Consider the following 16,180-nt stretch of genomic DNA (forward strand, 5'->3'; position numbering starts at 1 on the left):
GATAAAGGTAGATAATCTTATAAAGAATCTTGTATTACATTTTAAAATCTTAGATTAAAAAGAAAAATTTTCGTGATTTTTCCATATTTTGTCAATTTTTGAACTTTAAATGCTTATAAAAAAAAACTGTGACTAAGGATTTTTTAATATTTTTCATCTGCTTTTGAAACAATATACTAGGAGCCTTTTATTAAATTTTCAAGCTTTTTTAATCAACAAATAAAATTTTATTGATATTTTTAGAAAAAAAACTAAAAAAAAATGAAAACTGACAATGTCCGTAAAGAGCTCAAAATAAGTCAAAATGTTATGGTGTATAGAATATAAACATTCAGTCAAAATTTCATGTATCTGCGGTCATTTAAAGTTACACCAAAAACCAAATTCAATTTTGTGAAAAATCGATTTTACGTAAAAATTCCCGTTTTTCTTTAATTTTTCTTTGGTTTTTCTTGGCGCTTTTGAAAATTACTGTGAATCTTCAATTTTGACCTCCTCAATGCACCAACGATATTCACTTTCCAATCGAACAAGATACTGAAGTTGAAAATCGAAGCATTATTTCGACTACTTATCGTGTACACAGACACAAAAAAAAAAAAAACACATCATTGTAAAATCAATACATTCATCGTTCCACTCAGAATCTAAAAGTGTACCAGTTAAGATTGATATTACGACCAAAATATTATTTAATTTAAGGTTGTTTTAAATTTAATTTACTCAAGCATGGACACCTACTTCCTACAAAATCGTTAAAAATATAGCGGTCATTATTCCTTGTATATGGGCTGGGCCCCACCTGTCATGAAATAAATCGAATTCTTTCACTTTATAAAAAATAAATATTGATGGGGGTTTGTTTTTTTTTTGGTAATGTCAATTTCTATAGTATTGGTAGGAAAGTTTTTATAGCACGTTTTATCTAGTGAATATTTTATTAAATTATAAACTTAGGTAGGTATACCAAGTTCAATTTACAATTAATTCGTATTGATTGATATTTAAAATTTGAAGTAAATAATAACTAAAATAGTAATATGAGGTTAGGTTAGGTTACCCGATCTAACACAGCCTATACTATATGAGAGCATACTAGAATATTAATAAATATAAATAGTTTTGTTGTAATTTGTAAGTACCTGTTGTATTGCATTTTTATATCATTCGCATATAATCAATTATCTAATCGTAAAGCATAACATGTAATATTGTCATTACCCAAAAATAGTCTGGGTTGAAGCCTGGTATAGTCTTGTGTGTAGCGCCCACTTGGGTTAGGTACTGGAAGAAGTTGTCAAGGTCATCCAGTTCTTTAATTCCTTCGTCTAGTGTGGTCATCACTTTGTTAGCGTGTTCGGCTAGCTCCATACTGTTGGCCTGTGCGTCCCTGGTTTTTAGTTCGCCAAATTTGGTGAAAAGTTGGAGAAGTTCTTGGTGTTCTTCGAAAAGCCTGTATAGAAACAAAGGAAAAATAAATCGGGTTAGGTCACACGATTCTAGTCATGGGGGTTGCAAATTTCCCGGGAAATTATATGGGAATGATATAATTTGTTACAGCCGACTGACTACACTGGGAAGAAGGAGAAAACTTTTCGCCACTCTGGCCGTTTCAATGTTTTACGTGATATAAATAATTTATTGGCGATCGGATATTCAGCCGATGTCGTATGCTAAACACGACCGGATAATGCTTTTAGCGATCGTTTTCCTTGTAAATTGTATAAACCGTTGCCCGTTTGACTATCTGTTGAGTGTTGTAAATGCGCACCTGTTGTTAACTTCATCCGTTGTCACAATAATAAGCATTCGCATCAAACAATAAATTATAAAATCCTGATTGAGCGGGAATTCGTTTGAATCCAGCCCATCGTTTATGATAATTTATTTATTTATCGATAAATTAAAGTTTAATTTTTATTAAAAAAAAAAAAAAGATGAATTGTTTACATCACGACCTTTGTCTATATCAAGTAAAATTATAATACAGTAGCATTCGAGTTGTTCATTGCCACACTACACGACACAATCGCTATTAGATGATTCAAATCCATTTGGTATCAAAATAATACCCCCTACAGTCAGTGATCACAGATTTTTTTTTTTATTTATGTTAATTATGGCTACCTATTTTTCTAATATTATGAATTTTGCATATTAACATTAAAATACTATGTTGATTTTTATTTATTTGTTTAATCTTATATGAGTATAATGACTAATATTCTTCGTAGATAATGTACAATATATAATATACAGTTTATATACACTGTACATAATACTATAATACAATGTGTTACACTCGTACGCTATGGTGATTTTTTTTAGAATTTTAGTTCTTAACCAGGTCACCTATACTTTGTGAAATATTTATAAGTCATACAATAATTAAGATTATAAATTATTCTTTTATTCAAAATACTCAAAAGCATTGATTTTCTAAACACTTTGATTTGCATATCTAATATAGATTTAGGTAACGATTTATTAAATATAATTAATTGAAGTTTAGACTAAAGTCGGGAAGAGGTACAAATGTGTATTATCTATTTTTAGATTACCCTTCTCTACTTCTCCTATTAAACCCGTAAATAATTATAATCTATATATAATTAGTGAGACTGATTAGATTGGATTTATGCATAATATCATTATTTTAAAAAATATTAAAAAATAAAATTATAGATTGACATTGGCAAATCTAAAGTTAATTACCGTTTTTACAAATATAGGCTCACCTGGATATAAAAATATTATATATAGGTATATTAGGTATGAACAATATAGAATACAAACATTTTTTGTTATTTTCTGACCAAACTACAAATAAAATTTAAATTATTATTAACTCCCGAGGTTAGTTTTCAATTAATTTTAAAATCATTTAAAAAATTATCCAACCTAACCCCTAACTGTATAGGTATCATGTGAATGTATGGTATTATAATCTAATTATATAATTGTATTTGTTATAATATCTACTATCTATGTGTGTATTGTATTTTTGATTTGAAGGAACTATTAACACAGAACACAATTATTTGATGTTACTTGATATCAACTTTGTATTTTTGTACACAGGTTTTTGAACGCGTTTTATATGTTACGATATGGTTCTTTTTCTTCGCAGAGGCGAATGAAGTGAGACAAATGTTCAATATCCGGTCTGTCGCTACCTATATCCGGTCCAAAATATAACTCTTTATTTAATTAAACCGAAATAGATACGAAACAAAACACATCTATAACGAATTATTTCGGTAGTAGTGCGCCACGCTTTTATATTATAATAAATTAGACATTAATTTCCTCTCAAAATCTGCTAAGCAATGAAAACCGCAATGAGAGAACATCCAAAGATTAAATTTTGTAAGTCCATAAATAATTTATATATTTGCAACTTAAGTCTACTAAGACCAGACACTTCAGTTAATGAATCTATTGTTATTTAAATGCGTTCCAATCGTTGTTTTTCAAGATTGTAATGCATACAGACGTGACCATAACCATTTAAACCTCAAAGATTTGATATTCTTTATAAGCTGAATAAAAAGAAATATGCAAATAAGTTATAATTTACAGATTTGCATAAATATCAGTGTTATTGTTGTATGCAAATCATGAAACAAAATCGGCGAACAAGCACCTCATCTGTAATGTAGTATATAGTTTAAGTTAAAAATTATTATAGTTATAACTATATATATTATTATTGTTTTTCATGGTGTGTCTCGCACAACACAAATTTAAAATAAAATCTCTACAGTATTGTATACAGTGCCACACAGAATTTAAAACGAATAGTATGGTCACAGTAATATTGGAGACGAGAAGTAAAATAATATAACAGTTATGGTTTTAAGACACTACAACATTACAAAATCCATAAAGTAAACACTAAACAGTAAACGTCAACGCATTGTACTCTGAAGTAATCTTAGTATAGAATAATAAAATTTTATGATTTTTAGAACCCGTGTAAATAAAAATAATACATTTTATCTAATAAGTTTACAAAAAATAATAAATATTAAAGTTTATTAAGATTCTTTTAAGTTGGTGATTCAAATAATTCAATTATGTTATTTTTACTTAATTATATGATTATTATAATTAAAAAAAAATATTTTACCTTTTAAAATCAAATATATATGATGTAAAAATGTTGATTCAAATTTCAAATAAGACAAAATAATAAAAAATATGTTCGTAAAGAGCATATTATATTTTTGATTTAATAAAGATTTTTATTTGTTTTAATCTTATCTCATCTATTTATTATTCATTACCATATATAGAACATAAAGAAACTAAACAAATAAATAGTGCTTAATATCGTTTTCAAAAATTATATTAATGTACACACGTCATAGTTTTTATGTACCTGTTTTGTTATACTCATAACGGTACTTAGACAAATTACATTGAACAGTAACTGATTAATGTTGAATATTTATTTGAAAAGATGTGTGTTAAACGACTAGTAGAAAGAATCTATAAGTATATAGAAGGTATGTAAGTACCTATTTGGAAATGTATTGGTATGATACGACGTTATCACACATAAAAAAAGTATTTTTTTTAGGTAATATTATATATTTTTTCGAATACGTACGTGATAGGTTGTACAATCATATAGATACCTAATAAATGGATTTATGAATAGACCATGTTCATTCACTAATCACAATATCACATGAGAACTGAAAAGCCGAGGGCTATAACGAAGGGCATAATTAGGTGAACTATGCTAGTTTTTTTGTACCAAGTGCAGTGATATTTGCATGAGCTCCTGGAGCTCTATATGGCAGTGAAATTTCCAGAACTATATGGCACGTTCGCCTTATCATTATCACGATCAGTACTGATTTTGTGTTTCATCTGCTGCACTTGCACCAGCCTGCACCAGGACGATTATCAGTGGCCTATATAATGTGCAACCTTGGTGCAACAGTTGTACGGTATGATGGAAAACGCTATTAGTAGATAATAGTTATATAATATCTATGTGCACGCAAATGCAGTACTGTTCGTTGTGTTTATATCACAGATTGAAATCCGACTGATATATTGTATTAAAATCGACAAGCACAAATATTATTAATATTATTACTACTTTGTATTTAGAAATGTATTGCTATCCTCTATTCGTGACGTATGTGCTCATGTTCACGAATCGATTCCTATATAGCCATAAGTTATATAGTCCGTTATATTGATTATTTATTCTATGATGGAGGTAAATTATTAATGAAATGTGTGACGATGTCGTCGTCGAGCCACGGCAGGTCGGTGAAGTGCTTCAGTTGTTTGTTTCTAGAGGTATAGCAAAACATCATTTATTTTTCTCACAAATGACGATTTGCAACAGTAAATTAACGTCTGGCACAGTGTTGAATTCACACGATAAACGATTCGAACGGAATGTCGCGAGTAACGAGAGAAAAAGCGACCTATAACCGACGCGGTGTAGAAAAACGTTTAAAAACTCATGAGAAATAAAACACTCGCGTGTTCGATTTATTCGGATCAAAAAGATACGTGGGTAAAGGTACCCGAAACAGTATACTGTAGCCATGTACTTCACGATAAAATGTCAACACGGCAAACGAGCGAGGAGAAAAAAGAAAAAGAAAAGAATTCCGTACGTGTTGTCACCTTAACTATTATGGATTTAATAGAGTGACATAGTAGAAACACAATAATGATACGCTTATGATGTAGGTAGGTACCTATGTGTACCTACCAACGCGTATTTTTTACCCGAGACTTGACAGCGATTCATGTTATATTGCTGACGTACATCTTACAATAATGCATATTATTAAAATTATAATTTTTATTATATTATATGAGTACCTGTAGGTATAACTGTAAAGAAATAACTACAAACGCTAATATAATAATATTATAGACGTTTAAAAAATTATAATAATTTAGAAACCCTACCATCATAATTAAAATGTAATCATCAATTTAAACAAAAACAAAATAATATATTTAATGTTGTAATAATTTACAGTGACCATTATTATTAGGTACCTACAAATTATAGCGTCACGGAGATTAGATAAATCATAACTTATTTGTCCCATACTGTGTGAGCGCCGATTATAATTATTATTATATTGTAAGCACCGTTTGTTTTATTCGATTTTATACTTTTTTTAAATGTGTTTTACAACAATATAGCATTTTTACACCTTCCAACGTAATATATATTGATATCCATCGTTCTTAACAAGAATTCAAGTTTAATATTCCGTTGAACTTAGGTAGGCCTATGTGTATAGACTATGGAGTGGACGTGGTTTTAACTTTTCAGCTTTTTGACAAATCATTTTATAAAATATATGAAGGTGTTTTATAGGTATTATAACATGTATAAGCTAGATTTCGTTTTTACTGATACCTACATAGGTACTGAAATTATAGTATATATCCTCAGGGACGGCCTGGCCTACCGGGATACCGGGAAGTTCCCGGTGGCCTGACCTATTGGAACTTGCTATTGACCTGACAGATACATGACATTATTTTTTTAAACAATTAGTGTTTCTTTATACTAAAAAATATACTTACTAGTATTAATTCTAAGCAATACTACAAGAGGAATATCCTAATATTATATATACCTAGTAGGTATAGTATATTATAATTACGTATATATATAGTAGGAATACCTGGTTGTTTTGGAGTTTTATCATGTCGAAGAATTTTGTGGTGACCAGTGAGGACTAGTAATTATGTATATTTAACCAAACGCGCTTAATACAATTAGTTATTACTACTTACTAATTTTTATTAATCACAATAATAATTGTTTACGTATTTAAGATTGGTTATATTTTGGGACGCATAAACGCATTATATTATTGTGTACCCATATATGCTTCGATCTTATCGTCTGATCGTTAGTGAGAATGTGACTACTTCGTGGCACACGAACGTGAGTCCCTCTCTACATTTTTTCATACTTAATTTTTTTTATCTAAAAGACTTTTTGGTCGGTTCAAAGCCCAGAATTTTCATTTTACATTAAATAGTGTTAGAAAGATGGATTTTAAAAATAACAAATATTGCGCATTATTCAAATGCATATTTTCACTTCTATACAGTTATAATTTTGAAAATCATACTGATCCTACCTACAAAACGTTGTCTTCTTTTTAATTAAAAAAAAGGACGAAAACCAACTATTCTACAGGACGTGAGTGTTTTTCCTATAAGACATGTTTTTGTATTAGAAACGCACGGGCGGCCATTAATTGTATACATTATGAATTGTTATAACAGCTTCAATTAAGCTGCGTAGTAGTCAGTATTGCATGTAATAATTTGTTAATTGAACTTATTTTAAGAGAATACACAAATTAGATAAGCGTATCTAGGCATTTTAAATATTAATTATGGGCAGTCACACTAAAATGTTAACACTGATTTATGTACTGTCTTTTTTGCCCTCTTCTAACATATTATAAAAACTAAAAGGATAAATAGGTAAATAAATATTTATAAGCTCCCCCCCCAAAAAAAAAAACTGAAGTAGACATACAAATTTGGCCTGGGTAATAGATTTTCCCGGCCCACATTTTTCTCCCAGGCCGTCCTTGTATATCCTTATAGGTTACTTATCTTGTAATTATATTATAGCGGCAATGATAACTTGGTGTACGAGCTATACTAGGTAGGTACTTCATATTTATGTGTAATCGTGTATAGTGAAGTAAATAACATATAGTTACTTAAATTCCACCAAAACCAATTTAACGCTTTACTTTTTCGAAAATTTAAACTTATTATATATCTCACGGTGTAACGATGATTTGTTGGATACATATATTAATATAGATATTCGATTTTAAATTTAAAAAATAAATTATTTATACCAATAGCAATTTATATTTCATTAGGCGTTGGTGCGTAAAATACAAAATCTGCGGAATTGATGAAATTTCCGCTAAAATGTGACTGTATAGTTTGACAAACTTTCAAAAACATACGTTTACATTCCTTGCAGTGTTATGTCAAATATTTGCTATTTGTCATTTGGTATTCCTTTGCAGCTTCCAAATTACAGATATCTACAGTCAACATCGCCGGTTCTAGACCCAATGACCCATTATATTAGTGTATTATCTTAATTCATGATTATTTATTATATTATGGCTTATGAGGTATATAACCAATTATAGAGGTGTTACATATTTTCTTTATTTACCTAATAAATTATTATCGAAGATAATAACATCACTGTACCTGCATAAAGCGTTAAACATATTTAACTTAAAACGTGATACTATGTAAATACTTATTATACGATTTCGTGATAGATAGGTACATGCCACATATTATTATTTACCTACAATATATAATATTAATTTATACATTAAAATACAATTCAGTAAATTCAAAACCTAAAATTTTTTTTTTTTGATTATTTATCATTTTTAAATCAACAACGTAATTATATGTTTCGAATACATATACGCCCCATTTAACTTGAATTTTTCTTCCCTATATCACCGATCAATTATTACAGTTATAAAGGTGATATTTTTATGAGGTGGAAGAGATTTGAAATAATTTATTGTACTTAAAATGAAACGTGAAAATACATTTATTTTAACAAACTAAACGGGTTTTTTTGTTTTAAACGACATTTTATCTTTAAAAATCTGTGTTAGATACCCCAGGTGTTTGATAATGTACCACAGGGCTTTATGGCTTAAAATGACGTTTTTTGGTGGGATTAAAATATTATAATTTTATAAATTTACTCTAATCCACAAAAAATACTGCAATGGTTTTATCGGTTTCTTATCGATTATTTAAATTTTCAAATAACAAAATATTCTCAAAATTACATTTTACGTTTTAAAACTTAAAGCTGAAGCATAAAAAGTATGTTTTATTAGTATATTGTATTGTTATGTTTGTAAATTAAAAATGTTCAAAAAACATGCTTCAGTTTTTTAAACAAGCACCTGCAGCCTTACATTTTTTAAAATATTTAATTAAGGAATCAAACGAATTAGAAAACAACTAAAAACAGAAAATCAACATAATAATTTTAAATTATAGGTAAACTCATTAGAGAATAGACATTAAAATAATTAAATGATTTTAAAGTGTTTTTAAATATAATTTAATATTGTTAATAATATTATTTCATTCGATGTGTTAACTCGTGATATTTTTATACTAAACAAATTTAAAATGTTATATTATAAACGTCTTATATAATAAAATGTTCAGCATTTAACTCAACCCAGGGGTGGTCCACCAATTACCCCCCACCCACACCCTTGAGATCCACTATACATTATTACAATATTGGCTACAACCACGGACTAAGATTTATATGTATATAATATATTATATCTTATTCCGTGACTACAACCGTTGATTATAAATATTTATATTGATGTTATCTGCTGATTGACGCGTTGATTGGCTATTGCTTATTAGCCGGCATAATTTTTCGCTCGTGTACAATATTATTAATTGTACCCGCATCGGTTTATCACTGTTATTTTTCACTTGTTTCTATAATTTATCAACTGCTCACATAGTCTGATAGTCATAATAATTGTTGTTTTCGCATAGTATCTTAGTTCTTGCATCGTGTATTAATTATTCGTGTACTACTGTAATTTTTTTTTTAAATGTTAATACGTATTTATATTTAAAAAAATGTGTTGTTGTATAATTGTTTTGCCGATTACAGTTATATATTTCCAAATAAAATAATGGGAGGGGTTGAACGTCATTACATCTGTGGATTTAAATTCACCCCTCCCCCCACCGTCAGAACTATGATATATCCGCCACTGAATAAACCATTAGTTTATTGACCCTAACCGTAAAACATAATGAACTTTTTTTGTATTATTGCTAATATTAATTAATATCTATAGTAGGTAACCCGCATCCCATTTATTTAAACGTTTGTATAGTTAGATGATATTTAAATTATTTAAAAATTAATAATTCACTTTTTGAACAGTTATGCATACCTAATTTAGCAAACAGATACCTACACTCTGCGTAACTAATCTATCATTATTTCGTTATTATGAAACATATTGTGTACAAAACACACAATTTTATTTAATGCCAAGGTTCAGAGGTTGTGTTGCAATAATTTGGACTTTAATTGTAAATATAAATTAATAGGTAATCTACAACAATATGAAATATTTTTTTTAGTTTATCTTTTTTTCTGTGAAGATAATATTGTTTAAAACGGAACTTACTAGTAAACTTTGCTTGTATAACTGGCCGTTTGGGATATGTCTGTCTGTGTTATTTATAAAATATATGGATTATCGTCGACGTTACTATTTAGTACATCAATACTTAAATAAAATAATTCCATTTTGTTTTTATTTTAAGCAACACTAGCACAATTTTAATCTTTCTATAGACGAGATTACAATAAATATGTATACACAAATACATTTTAAAGCTTTGAGCTATGTAAAAATACTGAGCATCCTCGCTATTATACATGTAAGCAGTAAAAAATTAATAAAATTTGTATGTTTATAGTTGGACACTTAATTGTATTTTTCAACCTAAATAGATTTTTAATAATAACTATAATATGATGTCGTCCTATTCTGTAAAAAAAAACATTAGTTGTTTGGTATTCATATTTGTTACACAGTTTTTATTTATCGATTTAAACTTCAAGTGGTGACATGGAAATGTAGTGTTTGATTTATTGAATTCGACATCATACATAGAAATAACGAAATACCACGTCAAAAAAAAAATAGGCGTCAGAATAAGAATTTTTGAATAAATATTAAAACATATTATTATGTTCAAAATTTCGTATGATGTGTGTACGTGATAGGTATAATTTAGTCCTTTTGTTATTCACGTCATTTTACAATATAACGGGATTTGGACGACACTAAATGGTATTGCAGCGCTCGGATATTTTAAACTATACGGAAAAGTTTTTTTTTATTAAAAAACGAATTCAAAGTAAAAAATAATTTTTATAATTAGGTGCATATAAAGTTTAATGTAATTAGCAATAGGCATATTTCTTTATACAGTATATATGCACTCTAAGAACACGATTAAATAATTAATATAAAATGGCTCACAAAATATTATTTTTTTATTTCACTAGTTTTGAATCTAAATGAGTTATATAGTTCTTTTAAAGTTTATTTTAATCTCTTTAAATATTAAAAATAAGCAGCAATTGTTACTAATTAATAAATGTAAATGGTTTGGCTGAGTCACTTGAAAGGGAACCATTCATCAACATTATTTTATAAATCTTATTTTCTTTTTTTATATATTCTCTTGGCCAATTTCTTTTTGAACATCAGAGCATATTATCATAAATTGTTCAATAGGTAAGGTTACAACATATTATAGAATTATGGTGGACCATATATAATCTTATTTTATGAAATTGCTTATAATAATATTCAGTAAATCGGAAAAATTAATACAGTAATCAACCAAACTAACCTAATCTAACATATAACAGGATGAAATCGATAATTTTAGTACGTATATTAAAAACAGCATTAAATATTTTAAATAACTGAGTACAAATTTTTAACCCGAGTAAATCATATCACATTATGCTTGTTTTATTTGTATTAAACCAATTTAAAATAATAAAAATATATTAACATTCAATCATATATTGTATTATTATTATAAATTTCAAACCATTGTAATGTACCCACATTTATTTACAATGAACAATTTAACTCTATTGCCCTTTGTATTTTAATATACATATTCCGTTATCTATCTTTACTTTAGATGACAATAATATTTCAATTTTAAAGTATAATGTTCACGTAATTTTCATACGATTTAGAGGTTGTTAATGCTCACACATAAAACATTAGGTAAGTATATTAAAAATAATTTTTTTGTGATTTTAATGATGTTTTTATTTTATTGGTTCGAGTGATTATTTATGTAAATATAAGTTATCTACATTAAAATAAATCACAGAGGAACTTACTAATGTATTTTTTTTATTATTATTATTATTATTTTTATTATTATATTGCAATGGTCTTATGCGAAGCAACCCTAGGGATCTATGTATAAGTTGCATGTTCAAATGGCGTGCCGAACGTGCTACGGTACATGTATGCCGCCAGTAGATCTTTTTGTAATCCCAAGGGTGAAATAAGAATATCGAATGAATATCTACGTAATCATCAAACAGTATCGATTTGAGATATGTTTTCTTGGTGAATACTAAGCGTCACATATACTTGAAAATTTGTCCTTTCTAGTTCGTAAAACGTTACACAAAATAAATTAAGATAATTATTTGATTTAAATTTGTTTTTAGGTGGGTATAATATAGTAATCGTTTTTAAATATTATAAATGAACACAATAATTATTACTTTATAATTGTATAGAGTATAATATATAAAGGAGCTAAAGAAAACTTGATAACTTATTATGAGCAATCAATCATTTAAATTACTAATTCGTTAAACTTATATTATATTGAAAAAACTGTACAGAAGTTGCATGAGCTACTACAGGGATGTTTTGACATTTTAAAGTAGTAATAAATCATTGCATTCCAAATACAGTTCTGAGCGTATCTCCGTTAACACTCACAACATTTTATTAAAAAACAATGTTTTCTTTTACATTTATTCATCTTTTTGTATTAATTTATGAAGTTAAATTGAAAACTACATACAAAATCATAGAATGATAATTAGTTTTAAATTTTAAAATTTTAAAATTCAAAGTATATTGTTTGTGTTCGATTATTAATAAACAGACTAGTCGTGAATTTATGAACTTGATTATACACACAAATAATTCTATCAATACAACGAGGAAAATACACACATAATTATTATAAGAAGCTTCGTTGGTCTGTTAAAATAAAGTATTTAAATATTAAATGTTTTAAATAAGAAATTATTATACATGAATTTATTTGTGAAAATTCATATAAATAATAATTTTTAATTTGTATATTAAATTACATTAAGAAAATTGTACATTGAACAAACGTTATAAAATATGAATCAAAATGTTATAGATCGTGCAAATATTGTATTTGTATGTTTATAAAATAGGCATAGTAAAATTAAAATATGTAATATAAAAACTTTGTAATATAATAAATTTATATGCTTATACGTAAAACACTTTAAAAACAAACGTGTTATAAGGGTCCGTTTAGTATTTACTATAACTTTAAGTAGGTATTAAAAGTTTTTAAATCTATTGGAAAAAAAAAATTAAATTATTATCGGTTACATGAAATACGTATGGATATTACATTTATCCAACAAATTCAAAATGGTAGGAGAACGAGTTAAGCCACGTAAAACGTCGATGGGTCTTATAAACATCGATTGGTTAAATAAATTAAATTGGCAGTGTACACTAAGCCCGCAGGCTACAATATAATCTTCCTTGGAATATTCCATCTCTAGTATCAGACCTCATAAACATTTTAAATAAATAAAATCAAGTAATAATTAATTTCTGGTCTCGTCTAAATAAAATTATCTAAAATTGATAAGGTTTCGATAATTAATACTAATAAATGCATATAAAATAAAAAAGTTATTAACAGAAACAATTGAAAAATGCAAACCTTCTAGAAAACAGACACTATAGCGTGAAAAGTAGATAGGCACTATATATCATTATTTTTACAAATCAAAGTTGTATAATGGGTTTCTGACTTTTATAATCTCATTGAAAAAAAAATACATACATTGAAACTGCAAAAACAAATTGTCAATAAAAGCGTTTTAATGTTTTGTGTTTCATATTATGCATTAGGTATCGTCTGTTTCTGACTATTGTTATAATATATTTCAATATTTGTGCTTGTTTATAAAAGTACCTACAGGCTACAATATAACGAACAAAGATAGATAATAAATAATAATATTAATAAAATATAAAAACAAAATAAAACATTAATGTATAACTCATATGAATTTCTAGTTTCATTTTAAATCTAAAATAACACGTCATAAAAAAAGTAAATCGCAGTTATAATTCATACTAATATACTAAACTCCGTAAAAGAATTTCGAATGACTATTTTTAAGGTTTTTAAATTTTAGCTTATGTGGATTGTATTATTTTGTGTATTTTTTACACTAATAATTGTCATAATTATTTTTTTAAATCCCTCTTTCCCTTTCTCTCTCTCTCTTTTATAGATTATTAATTTATATAAAGAAAATATTGTATATAGAATATAGATGGCGCTTTAATATTAGGGATTTCTTGAATTTCTTGGTAATTTATCCAAGTATAATTAAAAAATATTGATGACATCAAAAATATTTTAAGATATTTCACCTATCGTTGTTGTAAGTTTTAACCACCAGTAGCTCCACTCAAAATTGTTATTTTTTTTATTAAATGATCTAATATTAGGTTCCTATTTATTTTGATTTTTTATCATAATAATAAAATTAATTATTTAAATATTTTAAATGAATTCGATTTAACCAAGATTTTCAAACCATTATTTATTAAATAAAAATATTAAAATGTTAACAAATGCTCAAATCCCCCCCTACCCCCACCACACCATTTATTTAATGAAATACTGAGAATTTTCAATTTTACTTTCTCGAAGAACCAATAAGATCCAATTTGATACCAGAAGTCTCCTTTAAAATTGACTATTAGAGAATTTTTCTACTAGAAATGGTAGTTTCGTGTCTTCAGACACAAAAATAAATTAGAAAATACATTGGTATTATTTTAAAATCAATTAATTTTTTCTAAAATGAAATAATACAAAAATCAAATACCTAATGATTATCTTTTTACGCCCTATGATAATTTATTTATCATTTTGACTTTCTTGTATCTTTTAATAACAACTTTTATGTTTGAATATTTAGTTTTGATTTAATTGAGGAATTATTTAATTATTTAATTATTGATTCTATTTAAAATTAATTAAAACGATTAAACCTATTATGTTTTAGACTTGATCAAAAATGTAATGTTTATGTGTATTTAAAAAAGTAGAGTATGCTTGCTTAAGTGCTTAAGTATTATACTTAAGCAATGATAATACTGTACGTCTACTCACTTTTTATGAAAAGTTTTACCTTCTATTAAGAAGGATACCTATGTCTATTTTATTTTCAATGTGTTACGTAAAATGTTAAAGAATTCCATGAATTATTACTTATTAATTACTCAAAATAATTATATAAATAAATAATTTTCATTAACTATAAGGACGATTCTTAATTTACAGTCGATGATGTTCTGTAATTTCAATCAGGTAAACTTGTTATTACTTATAAATTGTATATATCACAAAAACGTTAAAACATAATATTATATTATTTTATATTAAATTACAACACTTATGATTACAAATTTATTTTTTTTTAAATTAGTAAATGTAATTTATCATAACCCCTATACCTACGCTTTATATGTAAAACCGAAGCGTTTGGCATTGCATATGTTTTTATGTCTATTATTTGCTTATCGTATACGAAATAATAGGTTTATTTATGCATTGTTCGATCATATACCTACATTGTTATATATATATATTATATATGTATATACCTAGCTACGTCGTGTGACGCTCACGCACAAGTGGTGTACATACAGTAAATGTGCGACCGCAAAAAAATCGTTCGCCATAACCACATTTTCGAGTCGACACAAATGGTACGTGTTGAAATCATGGTTGATTTTAAGGGTTCGAAGCACTCGAAAAGTGTATTTTGAAAACAACGAGGCAAACATATAAAGCTGAGGAAAACGAGATATTACCCTCAGCTGGGACTGCCTATACGGAACGCGTGCTTATTTATTTTACGCGTTATAAGCACGAGAACACGTTTGATTCGCATTGGATTATTATTCGAATTTCGACATTTCCAATTTGAATTACATCCATAGGTATCAAAAACCGAAATCAATAACGCATTAAAATCGAATAGTATAAACCTGCCGGAGCGAATCATAATCATAAATCATAATAACGATTATGAAAACAATTCGATATTTACTAAACAATAGGTCCGACAAACAATATAGGTAATAAAAAAATAATACGTATACAATAAAAGTTTGCGAAAAACCCCGCAAATGTAATTTAAAAATAAAAGACATATTTTATTAAAAATACATTTAATTGTGTACTTATT

At 27.0% G+C, this 16,180-nt stretch overlaps 1 protein-coding gene across 1 annotated transcript in view; it reads right to left on the reverse strand.

Annotated features, from left to right (window-relative positions):
- The window catches only part of LOC100169044 (neuroglobin), a 54,871-nt gene that overhangs the window by 12,637 nt on the left and 26,054 nt on the right, over positions 1–16,180 (reverse strand). The window contains exon 2 of the mRNA XM_029490957.1: positions 1,222–1,453. Coding sequence (XP_029346817.1) covers positions 1,222–1,453 — 232 coding nt within the window. The remainder of the gene's footprint in view (positions 1–1,221; positions 1,454–16,180) is intronic.

This window comes from Acyrthosiphon pisum, chromosome A2, assembly GCF_005508785.2.
Source record: "Acyrthosiphon pisum isolate AL4f chromosome A2, pea_aphid_22Mar2018_4r6ur, whole genome shotgun sequence".
Classification (NCBI taxonomy): Eukaryota; Metazoa; Arthropoda; class Insecta; order Hemiptera; family Aphididae; genus Acyrthosiphon; species Acyrthosiphon pisum.